This window comes from Loxodonta africana, chromosome 3, assembly GCF_030014295.1.
Source record: "Loxodonta africana isolate mLoxAfr1 chromosome 3, mLoxAfr1.hap2, whole genome shotgun sequence".
Taxonomy (NCBI): domain Eukaryota; kingdom Metazoa; phylum Chordata; class Mammalia; order Proboscidea; family Elephantidae; genus Loxodonta; species Loxodonta africana.
In genome coordinates this window covers 81,999,646-82,014,978 of record NC_087344.1, presented here as the reverse complement: position 1 = coordinate 82,014,978, position 15,333 = coordinate 81,999,646, and the positions used below count along the sequence as shown (strand labels likewise).

Genomic DNA, 15,333 nt, shown 5'->3' with positions numbered 1-15,333 from the left:
TGAGTTGAATTGACACAGTGGCTGCAACAGTGGGCTTAAGTATAACAACAATTGTGAGGATGGCGCAGGACTGGGCAGTGTTTTGGTCTCTTGTACATGGGATTGCTATGAGTCAGAACCAACTCAATGGCACCTAACAACAACAACAACAAAAAGAGACAGGTTGCTCAGTCTTTCTGAGCCCCAGTTTTCTTATTATAGAATAAAAGATCTGAAAGGATTGTTGTGAAAGTTGAAAAACTAGGGCTCAGTTACCCTGTACTCTTTCTGTCATAGCACGGCTACCTGACATGGCAATAGAGACTAGCAGCACAAAGTCAGTATGGCTGGTCGCTAAAACTTCACCATTTGCTTTTGTTATTTCATGATTTTACAGAAGTCATCTATTTTATTTTCCCTAGTGGTACTTGACTGTTGGTCAAACTTGCTCTCAGGGCCTCTTTTTTAGGATTTTTTATCATAAGATATTTCAAACATGCAGGAAAACATATTACCTCTTTTAATTTGACTTGCTCTTTTGGGTTTTAGTGGATTTCCTCAAGATCCATGGTGCATGGGTGAGTTCCAACAGGAGAAGTGTGGCCTGTACTCTTTTCTTGACTAAGTCTATAGGCCTTCTGTCATCTCTCTAACTCATTGCTTGGTTTGGGTGTTTGTTCTGAAGATATTTACAGTTTTATAAAAGAAGCCAATACACTGACCTTCGCTCCATATGATGCCTGCTGGAATCCCTGTCGAGGAGACAGATGGGAAGACTTGTCCAGATCACAGGTGCGCTGCTATGTCCACATCATGAAAGAGGGCCTCTGCTCCCGAGTGAGCACCCTGGGACTCTACATGGAAGCAAACAGACAGGTGAGAGGATAAGTTTAGAAGAGGAATCATTGGATCTTCTGTCCCAGGAACAGGCTGAGCCTTTGTCTTACTTCTTCACTAGGTTTACAGTGACTTGCTCAGAATCCCTCCCATTCTCATCATTGAACAGGGCCTGGCATGTCAGGGGAGACCATTGCAGCAAAAGAAGCAGGGGAGGACCTGGTCCATAGAGGCAGGGCCTCACTGCCTCCAAGGGAAGTTTTAAATCTCCAGAAATGCTAACTCCTAGCTTCTGGGTTCAGCAGCTTTCTCCTGTTGTGCTCAGAATGGAAATATCTAACTTGATAGACAAGCAGATAAATGCTGTGTCATCATTACCGTGATGAGGTAAAAATAGACAGAGGCGGCTTTGCTTTGTTCAATTTCAAGGAGGTGAAATTGAACTGAGCTTTAAAGGGTTAGTAGAAGCTAGCCAGGCCAAGAAGGGAGAAGAAAATGTTCTCGGTGAGGAGAATAACATGGGCAAAGAGAAAGTATAGGTCATTCTGAAAACTGCAAAAATCTTTATATGACCAAAGCACAAAGAGGAGGCAGCTGGCAGGAAAGAGGCAACTACAGGAAAAGTGTGGGCTCAGTCACAAAAAGCATTGTATGCCGTTCTAAGGAGGTCACTGATACTATCCTACAATTAAAGGAGAGTCCTTTAAAGGTTTTTAAACAGAGAGACTAGTTAACAGGCTACCCAACAATCCAGGAGAAAGATGATGGTGGCCGTATGGTTATGGAAGTGGAGAGGAGATGATAAAAAGAAAAAAGAAGAAGGTAAAATCTGTAGTTTTTGATCAAAGAGAAAGAAACAGCACTAGGGAGTGAGAAGTCTTGCTAACCTTACCTCTTTTTAACCCTGAAGTTTATGAAATGTGGAGATGAGTATCTTCCATTGAAGAGATTTTTCAGAAAAAGTACTACCCAAAAAGACAAGCCAGGTTTTAGTGAAGGCAAGCGGTGAAGAGGTGGACAGTGAAGAGGCTGAGGATATAGGGAATCTTTTTATTGTGTAGTGGGTACAAAAGAAAGGTTTTGTGAGGGAGGATGATAACACCAGGGAATGGAAACACAGAGCAGTAAAGGGAAGAGATGAGAATATGAGAAGATACATGACTAGAGGAACTATACTGGGATGACATTCAAGGATTACAGAGATGAAATAATGAAAGTATCAACTGTTGACATTGTTCCTGATAGAATTCTGTGAAAACTGTCATTGCAGGTACAGGCTGGGGGTGGAGGGGAGAAGGAGTGGTGATAAAAAGAAATTGGTGAAAATTGGAATAGAGCCCTTGAAAAAAAGCCTGGCCCAGGAGTCTTCAGGACCCACACCATGTGGTGGGTATAGCTCTAGCTCCACAGTGGAAAAGAAAACTCAGACCTCAAGTTGACCTCAACCTGAATTGGTTATAGGCCTAAGGGAATCCAAGCCAGACAGCGTATGATAAATCAAAGCTAGTCTCATGTTTACCTAGGGTATTCCTGGTAAACGCAAGACTAGCTGTGATTTCTATTTGGGTAAAGGTAGCCCCAACTTAGGAAGCTTCCTTAATTTGACATTTAGTTCTCTTTGGCCCCCCAAAATTCATGTCCTTGCCACATGTAAACACATTCACCCATCACATCATCCCAAAAGTCTTAAACCCACTCCAAGTCCAACATCTCATCTTCTGAATCATCTAAATCAAATATGGGTGAGACTTTAAGAGTATTCCATCCTTAGGCAAAATTCCTCTTCTGTGAACCTATGAAATCTGTACTACAAGTTACCTGTTTCTAAAGTACAGCGGTGGAACAGGCACAAGATAGACATTTCCATTACCCATAAACCCCATTGCCGTCAAGTCAGTTCTGGCTCATATCAACTCTACAGAAAAGAGTAGAACTGCCCATAGGGTTTGCAAGGAGCAGCTGGTGGATTTGAACTGCCAACCTTTTGGTTAACAGCCAAGCTCTTAACCACTGTGCTATCAGGGCTCCATTTCCATTAAAATAAGAGAAATTGGACGGAAAGAAGGGATAACGGTCACCAGGCAAGAACAAAACCCAGCAGAACAATTTACATTAGCTCTCAAGGCTTGAAAATAATCCTCTGTTCTTTGCAACCATCTGGGCAATGGCCCCACCCTCCAGATTCTGAGTATTAGCCATGCCTTCTGGATTCTGGGTAGAGGACCCCTGGGCTTCAGTCAGCTTCACCTTCCAGGCCTATGGGAATGGCAACTCTGCTCCCTCAGCTTTGGCGGTGTTATGGATAGAACAGTGTCCCCAAAAAATATGTGTTGTAAACACTGACCTCTGTGCCTGTGGTTGTAATCCCATTTGGGAATAGTTTGTCTTTGTTATGTTTATCAGACAGAATTAGTGTAGGTTGTGTCTTGAGTTAATCTCTTTTGAGATATAAGAGATTAAACAAGCAAGCTAACAAGCAGAGATAGGGTGAGATAGATGCCAAGACATATGGAAATCTTCAGGGAACCAGGAAGCAGAAGCTGGAGGACTTTCCTCCAGAGTAAACAGAGAGAGAAAGCCTTCACCTTGAGCTGCCACTCTGAATTCAGACTTCTAGCCTCCCAAACTGTGAGAAAATAAATTTCTGTTTGTTAAAGCCATCCACTTATGGTATTTCTGTTATAGCAGCACTAGATAACTAAGACAGGGGAGCCTCATTCTCCCTGTCTATCTGAGTGGCAGCCCCACCCTCTCAGCCCCTTGGGCATGGCAGCCCCATGCTCTGGAACCAAGTTGACAAAGATCCAACCCTTTGAAACCTAGGAGGCTGTGGCCCCGCCCTTTAAGATCCAGGAAACTGTGGCCCCATCTGTTGAATCTGAGTAAGCCCTGCTTCCCATGCTCCTTCCAACAGTTCTGCCAATTCCTGAGCTGCTCCAGGAATAGTACTTTTGTTTTCTTAGAGGACAACAGATATAGCACCTTTGGCCTATTCTCTGCCTGTAGAATTCCAAAAGGCAGACAGCGTTCTCTCCTGTCATTCTTTCTCTGTCCCCTTCAGTCTAAGCTGATGGATTTTCTGCTGTGGTAGTTGGTTAGATCCGTCAGTCACAGGCTTAATCTCTTTAAACATCCTTGGCGAAAATTCTAGGACATGTATCCTTAGTTTGTATGATAGAATTTTCTACACCTTTAAGTTCTGCTTTTGTTTTGCACAGTTCATTTTTATGTCCATCTCTTTCCTCTCACATTTTACTATAAGTGGCAAGGAGAAGCCACACAGTCCTTTTAAGATCTTGTTTAGAAATCTCAACAGCCAGGTATCCAAGTTCATCACTTACAAGTTCTATCTTCCACCAAACATTTTAATATAATTCAGGCAAGATCTTTGCCATTTCATAAGAAGTATCACCCTTCCACCATCGTCCAATTACATGTTCATCATTTTCTTTTACAGCCTCATCAGAAGCACATTTAATGTCCACACATCTAGCAACATTCTGTTGCTGGCACCATATGTATTCTCTAAGATGGTAGAGTCTTTCTCTTTAGCTCTCCTCACTTCCTTCTAAGCCCTTACCAGAATTGCCTTAGACATCCATACTTCTACCAACAGCCTCTTTGAGGCAATCTAGGCTTTTACTATTAGATACCTTAAAATTCTCCCAGCCTCTGCCCATTCCAAAACTGCTTCCACATGTTAGGTATCTGTTAGAGGAGCACCCTACTCCTGGTACCAAATTCTGTCTCAGTTACCCAGTGGTGCTATAACAGAAATACCACAAGTGTGTGGCTTTAACAAACAGAAATTTATTTTCTCACAGTTAGGAGGCTAGATGTCCAAATTCAGGGTACCGGCTCTAGGGGAAGGCTTTATCTCCCTGTAGACTCTTGAGGAAGGTCCTTGTCTCTTCTGAGCTTCTGTTCCTGGGCAGTCTTTGTGTAGCTTGACATCTGTCTTTACCCATCTCTGCTCCCTAGCTTGCTTATTTAAGCTCTTTTATATCTCGAAAGAGATTGACTCAAGATTCACTAATCCTGTCTGATTAATAAAACAAAGACAGCTGGTTCCCAAATGGCATTGTAACCACAGGCATAGAGGTTAGGATTTACAACACATGTTTTTGAGTGACACAATTCAATCCATAACAGTTCCATTTTCTCAATTCTATGACTAGAGTTGGTTATGCAGTCTGGAAGCAGGTTCATGGATAGCCTGAGGCTGGAGAAGCATCCTCTGAAGCATCAGCAGACCTGAAAGGCCTTGGTTGGAGTATAGCAGAGGAGATCCCAGGGATGAGACCTGGAGGATTGACCTTCACATTGTCAGTGTATTAGTGCTGGCAAGGCCTCCCTCAGCTAGTGTGGCCCACACACACCATGCTCTGACCAGATCCTGTCTGTGCTAGAGAATCACAGATAGGCATACTGATCAGTGAATGGGTCTATAGCCAAAGCCTCCCAGCTCCCTTACCCTTTCTTATTTTCTCCTACTGGAGAGGGAAGAGTGCGAGCTTCCTGCTGAACATTTTCTTTTGGCTGATACAAAGCAGGATACCTTCTCAAGGTCTTCCCTGACTGTGGACTTTGTCAGACATTGCTCCCATCTTCTCCTCATGCTTGACTATCATGGTCCAATAGGTGAGCAGAAACCTGAGATGACAATGGTTATGATTCAGGATACACTTTTCCCTCATTAGGCCTCTTCTCCCAAGAAGTGCTGGCTGGGTATCTCAGAAGCTTGTTCCAACCCCTCCCAGCTGAAGGACTTGGCCTTACTTTCAGAGAAGAGGATTCTAGGCTAGAAAACTAAAGCTGAGGCCACCTGGAAAAGCTGGAATAATCCTAGTCCTAGGTGGAATGCAGCAGGCTCCTGCTCTGCTTCACCCAGGCAGGAAGCTGGAGCTGAGAAATCCACACATCATGCCTCTGGTTAGGCATTGGGTCCTGTTGAAGGGGTTTTCAGACGTTTTCTGGTCTTGCTTTAGTGACCAAACCTCTTTCCTCAAGGTGCCCAAATTGCTGCCTCTTCTTTGTCCGGAAGAATCACTAGTCCATTCATCAGCCCAGATTGTCAGCAAACACCTGGTAAGTACTAATGTGGGCAGGGTAGGCCAGGGGCTTTGTCCTTGAGAAGTTGGATTGGCACTCTCAAACATGGAACCTCATTAACCCCAGGGAAATCCCAGCTGGGTTCTGGTTACAAACTCGCACCCAGTAGCCTAGGCACTCAGGTAGTCTGCTTGGACAAATGCTGGCATCAGCCACACAAACCCTGTAAGGAAGAGCCTTGAGATTTAAACGCAGGAGATTTCAATCTCTGTCCCTCTTCCTACCCTGATTTGAATGGTACCTTCACTTCAAGAGAGCAGTTGATAAGGGAATGTATGCACATCTGTGCACACAAGTACATGAGTGTGTGCTTATGTGTGTTGTGTTTTTGTTTTCTTAGCAAGGGCGTGCCCATGCCTCAATATAGATTTGAGTTGGTCCCAGAGTTATTGTGTGACATTACGGTCCTGAGAAGTACTGATGGTCCATCTTACTGAAGAATCTGTAGGGAAAGATCCCATTAGACTCTGGCTCAAGCAGTCTGGGGACTGGTTTCCAGTTGGTTGAGATGAATGGACCAGGTTTTATATTTGCCTTTTGCAGGTTGGAGTTGACAGCCTCGTTGGGTCAGATACACAGGTTGGAGAGAAGTCATCCGTTAAGCACTCGGTCATTGGTTCATCCTGTGTCATAAGAGATAGAGTGACTATCACCAATTGCCTTCTCATGAACTCAGTCACCGTGGAGGATGGGTATGTTTCCCCTTGTACCCACTTGAGGCCAGGCTTCAAGCACTCCCAGGAGGCTTTGGAACCAGTCTAGCCCAGGAATTAGCTCACCTTGTTTTTTGGGGGGAGAGGGGAAGAAGGAGAAAAGGAAAGAAAGGAATAGCACCTAGGCCCTTTGGGGCCTTGGTTTTGGCTCCTTAATGACATGGCCTCTCAAAGCATTTCTAAAGCCCTTCGTACATTTATAACAATTGTAGTCCTGGAAGAAGCTGCCTTCTCTTACCTTGATATCCTATTTGATGGAGAAGGCCATAGCACTTAGCCACTAGCAGTGATGGAATGGCACTGCATCAATGCCTGAGGGGTCACCTTTCCCTTCTCAGTGTCCCAGATAATCCCTGAAGAAGACAGAGGCCTAGGAAGAGTGGATGTATGAGCCATGCAGTATTCTTTAGTATTTGGGAGGATAGCACAGGATTGGGCAACATTTCATTCTGTTATACATGAGGTCACTATGAGTCAGAGCCAACTCATCTGCAACTAACAACAACATTTTTAAGAAGAGCATCTCTACAAGCTGTAGAGAATTGTTCACATTTGGAGACACTTTAAAGCGTCGTAAAATTTTGATTTATGGACAGCCTGAACATGGAGTGAAAAGACTTGAATGATCTTCCTCAGCAAGGACCTCAGGTTCTTCTGTGTATAAAATGTAATCATGTTGTGGTGGTTGTGGGTTGCCATCAAGTCAGCTCCAACTTATAGTGACCTTATGTATAACAGAACAAAACATAGCCCAGTCTTGTGCCATCTTCATGATCACTGATATGTTTGACTTTCTGAGGGGCTCATCTTCCAGCACTATATCGGACAGTGTTCTGTTACTATCCATAAGAGTTTCACTGGCAAACATAGGTGGTAAAAATAAGAAAGGATATTACCATATCAATAATTGTTCACAGTTTTTAAAAAGGAAACTTTTTCTTAAGATAAATCTTATGCAGAAGCCCAGTATTTTAAATTGATGAAAGCAGAGCTGCTCTGAGTACAGAGGGTGAGGTAGGGGGCACTTGTCTTCCTGCACGATGTGAGGCAGATTCATAAAACAAATTTTGAAAATCACTAGACCAGATCAGCCTGAGATTGATTCTAGCTCTGATATTTGTTGATTTCTGTCCATGAGTTAATAAATATAAAGCATTTAGAATAGCACTTGGCACAAAGATGTTAGCTACTATGTTGTTGTTGCTGTTTTTATCACCTTATGCCATTTCACAGAGGTGGCATATTACCAGAGTTATCTTCCTAAAGAATATCTCTGATCATGTCCCTCTTCTATTCAAAAACTTTTGAAGGCTCCTCATTACCTTTAGAATAAAGCTTGAACTTCATTATGTGGTTTTCAAGATTCCTCATGATCTGGCTCTAACCCTGAGTCCTGGAATGTTAGAGTAAAATGGGGCTTTAAGGAGTCATCGAGCTTGACTCCTACATTTTTACAGATAAATAGACTATATAGCATTCCAGACTTCTTTCTCATTGCACCCCTGCTACTTACTCCATGCACCATTCCAGACTCCTGCACTAGATTGACAAATATCACCTTCTTTCTCTTTTGAAAAGCAGAACTACACTTGCCTTTATCCATTTAATCACCTTATTCCTAAGTAGCTCATGAGGCTTTATAGCTTCCATTCTCTGTCTCATCTTGCTTCAGACCTTCCAAGCAAGACAGTGCCATATCATTCCCATTTGCTCTAATTAGTAACTTCTCCCTCCCGTCCTATGAGTGGAAAGACTAAGGAGCAGCTATCTAGTACTACCTCAGAGTCCAGTGATAGCGTCCTGAATTGACGTGAAGAGGCTTGGTGAGGAAACCATGGCTCCCTAAGAAAACTATAACTTCCTTATATGAGAGAAATTTCAAAGAAAAGGCCCAGAGTCAATTGCTATTTTAGAGGAGGCATAATCATCCCTGGATGGTCTAATAAGATTTCTATCTGGGGAAACAGTAATGGTACAGATGGCCGCTGCTGCTGCTTTTTTCACTAAAAAGATTGAGGGAAAGCTATGTAGGCAGCCCACACTTGACTAATGACTAGGAAGACCATTAGAGATTTCCCAAGCCTGCAGATTAGCTCTTGGTGATAAGATCAGATATCCTGCAACCCAAATGAACTTTTTTACATTATTTGGAGGTCATTAGTTTTAATTACTTATGGTAAATTTAGGAAATGTAATTAAATTGCAGTGCTGTGAGACTTGATTACCCTGCTGCTATTACGTCTGGACTGAGTGGCAGAGTGGGAGCATAAGCTTGTCCAGAAGGGAGTTTCTCATATTCTTGGCTTACTTGTCTCTACCAGCCATAGTGGGCTGCTGAGGCTTTCTGGACAGTGGCTTGGCCACCTGCCCAAGGTCCTCAGGGCTTGAGGGATACTAATAGGACCACCCCGGGGAAGGTGTAGGCAAGACTATGCAGAGAAGGCTCCTGCCTGTTTTTCTTATTTTCTACCACTTCCAATTTATATGATACCTGATGCTCAGGAATCCAAAGTCTACTAGAAACTTCATTGTCAAGGCTTGAGTGTCAGTCCTGTATTCTGACCAGGTGCCCTGTTCCTGGACAACATCTGCATTTCCTCTTTGTTGTGGTTAGGTGTCATGGAGTTGATTTTCAACTTATAGCAACCCAATGTGACAGAGTAGAACTGCCCCATATGGTTTTCTAGGCTATAATCTTTATAGGAGCAGATGGCCAGTCTTTCTCCTGTGGAGCCACTAGGTGGGTTCCAACTGCCAACTTTCAGTTAGCAGCCAAGTGCTTAACCATTGCACCACCAGGGCTCCTCATTTCCTCCTAGTCCAAGGAAATGACACAAGCAGCAGTCTGGAATAGCACCTTCGCATGCAGGCAGGCCAGGGAACCAGGTTTTCACCTAGGATCCTGTGCCTTCTACAGATAGCAAGTGCAGCCCTCAGAGCCAAACAAGATATTGCTGCTCCTCATTGTTACACTGAGAGTACCCTTCAGCTGTACTCAACTGACTGCCCTGCCCACTGGGTCCCTTCCATTTCCACCTTTTTTTTACTCCTGGCATTCACTCTGCTCGAAGTGCCTCTTTCTGGAGACCTTTGCCTGTAGAAATGCTACCCATCTTTCAAGGTCCAATGCATATTCCAGCTTCTTCATGCAACCTTCTTAAAGTGTCCTAGCCCAAAATTATTTCCCTCTCCTTTATGCTACCTGTGCTCCTATAACACTTTACTTGTGTTCGTGTGGCATCTTTCTTTTTTCCTCAACTAAACTATAAATTCCTTAAAGACAAGAAATTCTTCTTATGTCTTAGTATCCCCCTAAGCTTCTGATACTGTACTTTATATATACTCGGTAACCTGTAAGTATTTACTGGAGATCTCTGATTTAAATCCGCTGCTATAATTGACTGGGGCCCTAGTGGCACAGTGGTTAAGCATTTGGCTGCTAACCAAAAGGTCACCAGTTCAAATCCATCAGCTGCTTCATGGAAACCCTATGGGGCAGCTCTCTTCTCTCCTATGGGATCGCTATGAGTTGGAATCGACTCGATGGCAGCAGGTTACGAGTAATTGACTAAGTTTCTGTCAAGAGAGCCCTATCTACTTCTAGGAAAAATAGTAGAGTGAGTACCTCACTCCTTGAAACTCACCAAAATGGGGAAAAAAAAAAAAAGAAGGAAGCTTCTAAATAACTGCCACATACCGTACACAGATTAAAAAATATCTACCAGATACAATGAAATTTAGATCCTAACCAAAGAATACATCAAGATTCAACCAGCGAAAGGAATGAGAGCATAGGTGAACCAAAGAAGAAATGACAAACACTATTTTTGAAAATACCAAGGCACACAGAGCTGAAAGAAAAACCATGCAAGGCACATAAATAAAAAAAAGGGGGTGGGGAACACACGGGTCTCAGACTTCACCATGGCAACATTTAAGGCCGGAAGACAATAGAACAACATTTAGAGAATTTAGAGGGAAAAACAATTGTGAATCCTATAACCAGTCAAGTTATGGTTTATATATAAAAGCATTAGAAATATTCCAGGGCACAGGAAATGTCTCACCCATGAACCCTAATGGAAAATTCTACTTGAAGATTTAATATAGCCAAATAAAAAATGAAACAAAATTAACTATTGACAAATGGGTAGCTTGAGGTGTAAAATAAACCCTTAAACACAAAATTAGAGTTGTAAAAAAGAACATAACCATTAAAAGAATCCTGTCTACATTCCTTCAGTCAGACTTTTTAAAAACACCAAATTGTGAAACTTTGGGAAGATCCCCTAGACTCAAGGGGCTCCTAAGGACTTTTGGTTTATTCCCTGTCTTTGAACTATCTGCACTAAACCCATCTTCTTAGATGGAGAATCCTATAACTTAGTTCTTTGAGGCTGTCAAATCTTTGCTTTGATTCCCTCAAGATCTATTTTTCATGGAGGAGTAATAGGGAATTATTACTTGAGCATTTCTGTTTAGAGGGATGAAAAACATTTTTAAATGAATAGTGGTGATGGCTTCACAACATAGTGAATGTAATTAATGTCACCAAATTGCAAGCTTTAAAATAGTTAAAATGGTCATTGTTTTGTTATATATATTTTACCACACACACACATATACACAAAAGTGGTGTTCTACAGGAGTCAGCAAACTATGGCCCATGAGTCAAATCTGGCCTACTGCCTGCTTTTGTAAGTAAAGTTTTATTGGCAAACACACGCACAAACTCCTTTTTCTTACCCCCTGCTTAGGTAATATAAGGACTTAGATTCCTTAAGAGGGAGATATTTCTCACCACTAGATCTTTATATAGTATAGGGAGGCACATAGAACTCAAAGGAGAAAATGTTACGCCTGCTCACTGGAGCCTGTACATTTTTAATCTAGAGGACCTGAGGGCAAGAGTAGCCAGGATAGAAAAAGGCTAGATATTTCTTTAAGTATTACGGCTCATTATATGCATTGACCTGAATTAATCTCACAAACTTGATGTTGAGGGGGAAAAGCAAGATGCAGAAGGATGCGTAGAGAATGATAGCATTCATGTACAATTTTAAAACATGCAAAATAATATGATGGATTGTCTACAAATATATGTAGTAAAAATGCTTTAAAAAATGATAAATACCAGATTCAAAATAGTAGTTACCTCTGGTGGAGAAAGGAGGGAAATGTGATCCAAGAAGGGTACACAGCAGATTCTGTTGTTTGTTTCTTGAGCCTTTGGTGAATACACTGGTGTTCTTTATGTTATTCTCTAGACATTTTTCTATGCCTGAAATATTTCTTTAAAAATAATACATGGTTCCATAAAAATTAAAAACTTTTGTTCATCAAAAGATTTTATCAAAAAAGTGAAAAGACAAGCTATCTACTAGGAGAGTATCTTCAGAAAACATATATCCAATAAGAATCTAATGACCAAAATATATATAAAACTTCAAAAACTTAACAACAAAAAGACAAATTGCTCAATCATAAAATGGGCAAAGGACTTGAATAGACACTTCACCACAGAGGACATTCAAATGGCTGCCAAACACACATCATTAGCCATCGGAGAAATGCAAATCAAAACCACTGTGAGATACCATTTTATTCCCACTAGGATGGCTAAGCGTAAAAAAAAAAAAAAAAAAAAAATAAGAAATGTTGGTGAGGATGTGGGAAAATTGGAGCCCTTATCTATTGCTGGTGGGAGTGCAGAGTGGTACATCCATTGTGGAAAACAGTGTGAGAGCTCCTCAAAAAACTAAAAATAGAACTACTGTATGACCCAACATCTCCACTCCTAGGTATAAAACCAAAAGACTTGAAAGCAGAGACTCAAGCAGAGACTTGTACACCAATGTTCATTGCAGCACTATTCACGGTAGCCAGAAGATATAAACATCCTAAATGCCCATCAGTGGATGAATGGATAACCAAAATGAGGTACATACAATGAAATATTACTCGGCCAGTAAGATAAATGAAGCCTTGATACATGCTACAATATGGATGGAGCTTGAAGGCATGCTGAGTGAAATACATCAATCACAAAAGGACAAATATTGTATGACCTCACTATATAAAAAGACAAAAACAGGCAAATACATAGAGACCAATGTTTCCTAGTGGTTACCAAGGACAGGAGGGAGGGAGGAGGGAGCTGTTATTTGTTTACGGAGTACTGAGCTTCTGTTTATGATGATGGAAAAATCACATTGATTTAAAGGTAGGATTGCACAGCCAACTAATGTAATTGCTGTCAATAAGTTGTACACCTGTAAAAAGTTGGATTGGGAAAGTTGTATTATACATGTATTTACAACAATGACCAAAAAAAAAAAAAGAACAGCTGCTGAGACTGCTTGAAAACCAAAAACCAAACCCATTGCCTTCGAGTCGATCCTGACTCATAGCGACCCTATAGGACAGAGTAGAACTGCTCCATAGGATTTCCAAGGAGCGCCTGGTAGATTTGAACTGCCAACATTTTGGTTAGCAGCCATAGCTCTTAACCACTACATGCCTCCAGGGTTTCCCTGAGACTGCTTATGTACAACCAAATACCTCAAGAGATTTTGTTCCTTGGTTTGGAGGTTTAGGGTCATGGTTTCATGGGACATCCCAGTTAATTGCCTTAATAATATATTTAGTGCTTCTTTTCTGTCTCCTAATTGCTTGCATAGCGCCTGGGGTCTTAAAAGCTTGCAAGCAGCCTTCCAAGGTACACAATTAGTCTCTATATGCCTGGAGCAACAGAGGAAGAAGGAAAGTCAGGAATAGAAGGAGGAAATAGAATGTGTGGCTAATTGCCTCCATGAACAACTGCCCCCTTTGCCATGAAACCAGAACTGGACAGTACCCAGCTACCACTACTAAACATTTTGATCAAAGATTTTATAGAAGAATTCTAGTCAAAAGGGGAAAAATGCCGAACAGATTTTCAAATTTGCATGGAGTATAGACATTCTGGAGCCATGGATGCTGGATGAACTCCTGAAAATACTGCTCTGAGATAATCTTTAAACTTTAAGCCAAAAATGTCCCCCAAGTCTTCTTAAAACCAGACAGTAGTTTAGCTTAACTAGGAAGGAATGTCTGTCTTGAACATTGTGCTCTTTTAAGATCTATCTATACAGGATCAGGTTGACAATAGCAACTTCAAAGGCTAGATAGGAAGCTTAGAGGGCAGTGAGTTTATTTTAATGGCGGGGGAACAACTCAGAAAAAGTAGGTGAGAATGGTTATACAACTCAAAGAATATAATCAGGGTCACTGAATTGTACATGTAGAAATTGTTGAATTGGTGTATGTTCTGCCATGTATATTCTCAACAACAACAAAAATAAAGTATTAAATAATAATAATACATGGCAGTTCATCTAGAGGACCACTTGAACCAAGACCCTTTGGGCTAAGTTAGAAGGCTTCAGCACCTGGAGGGACTCAGCCATAATCTTTGGGCTGAAATAGTGAGTTGGCCTAAAGCAGACCGTGGTTACATTCCTCAAAAAGCTACATGTCTCCCGTTCCATATTCATTTCTCACCCAGGGTTTTAAGTAGGTTTAGAAAGCCTGCAAACTAACCCTCAGGGGAAAAAAAGAGTTACTGAGAAATTTAGTGGCTCTTTGCCAAATACTGCCCACTTAGCAGCTGAAGCAGGAGCCCATGACACACAGAGAGCCGCTTGCCACTGTGTAGGCTTGGGCACATTGCTTAAACTCTGTGAGACTAAATTTTCTCTGTAAACCAAAAGTTAGCATAAATACCATCATCTCTGCAGGTTTGCTGGGAGGATTACCGTAAGTTATATAATGAATGTAAAGTGTTTTGCACCATGACTGGGACATATTAGACATTACACATGTATGAGTTCCTTTTCCTCCCTGGAATGAACTAAAAAAAGTCCAAACTAACACCAGAAGAGGAATGAAAGTTTGGAGGCACTCTTGCTTCCTAGATCAGGGCTGCATCCACAGCATGAGTATAGTGTGATGTGCCTGGCCAAGCAATGATCCTACTGTAAGACTGCTGTGTTTTCTTCACAGCCACCTCTCCACCAAAGCTCCAAGGAGAAATGAGGGCCAAAGTTCCAATACTTAGTCTGAGCCTGCTCTAAGCAACTTTTTAGAGAAGGCAGCTAGGCCCTAGCACAGCAGAGTCCTTAGCACCAAGCTGAGAGTTAATACTAGGTTGTAAAAACTGTAGCCTGGCACTGGGGCCAGTTATTTTCTTAGGCGTAAGGAAGTTACCAGTCTCTCCTCCTTAGGCACTGAGCAAAAAAGCAGAGTTATTACTGTGAATTGGAGCCTGGAGAGGGTTTGTTTAATTTAGTCCTATCAGTCCGTCGCCTTAGCATTAGCAAACACACACACTTCCAGTAAAATCCTTGATCATGAAGTTTCTTCCTAGCCATAAGGAAAGCTTATTTGATTTGAAAATTTCCCAGAGTACTTCAGCCTTGCTAACAGAGGTGACTTGTCATGCTGGGGAACAGGAAACAAGTGATCAGAAGAGAGCTTCACACTCAGTAAACATTTTGTCAGGTGTAGGACATCCCGAAGCCTTCCACCAGATCCACTGGAGCAGGATTCTCAGGACAGCCCCCAGCTTCCCATCAGCCAACCTACTTTTCCCTATTATATCTCCAGATTCTACCCACTGAACCACTGCCATTGAGTCGACTCCGACTCATAG

General features: G+C 41.9%; 1 protein-coding gene across 1 annotated transcript in view; it reads left to right on the top strand.

Moving 5' to 3' along the window:
• Positions 1-15,333, top strand: part of EIF2B3 (eukaryotic translation initiation factor 2B subunit gamma) — a 169,566-nt gene that overhangs the window by 141,507 nt on the left and 12,726 nt on the right. The window contains exons 8-10 of the mRNA XM_003415359.4: positions 665-855; positions 5,827-5,904; positions 6,472-6,620. Coding sequence (XP_003415407.1) covers positions 665-855; positions 5,827-5,904; positions 6,472-6,620 — 418 coding nt within the window. The remainder of the gene's footprint in view (positions 1-664; positions 856-5,826; positions 5,905-6,471; positions 6,621-15,333) is intronic.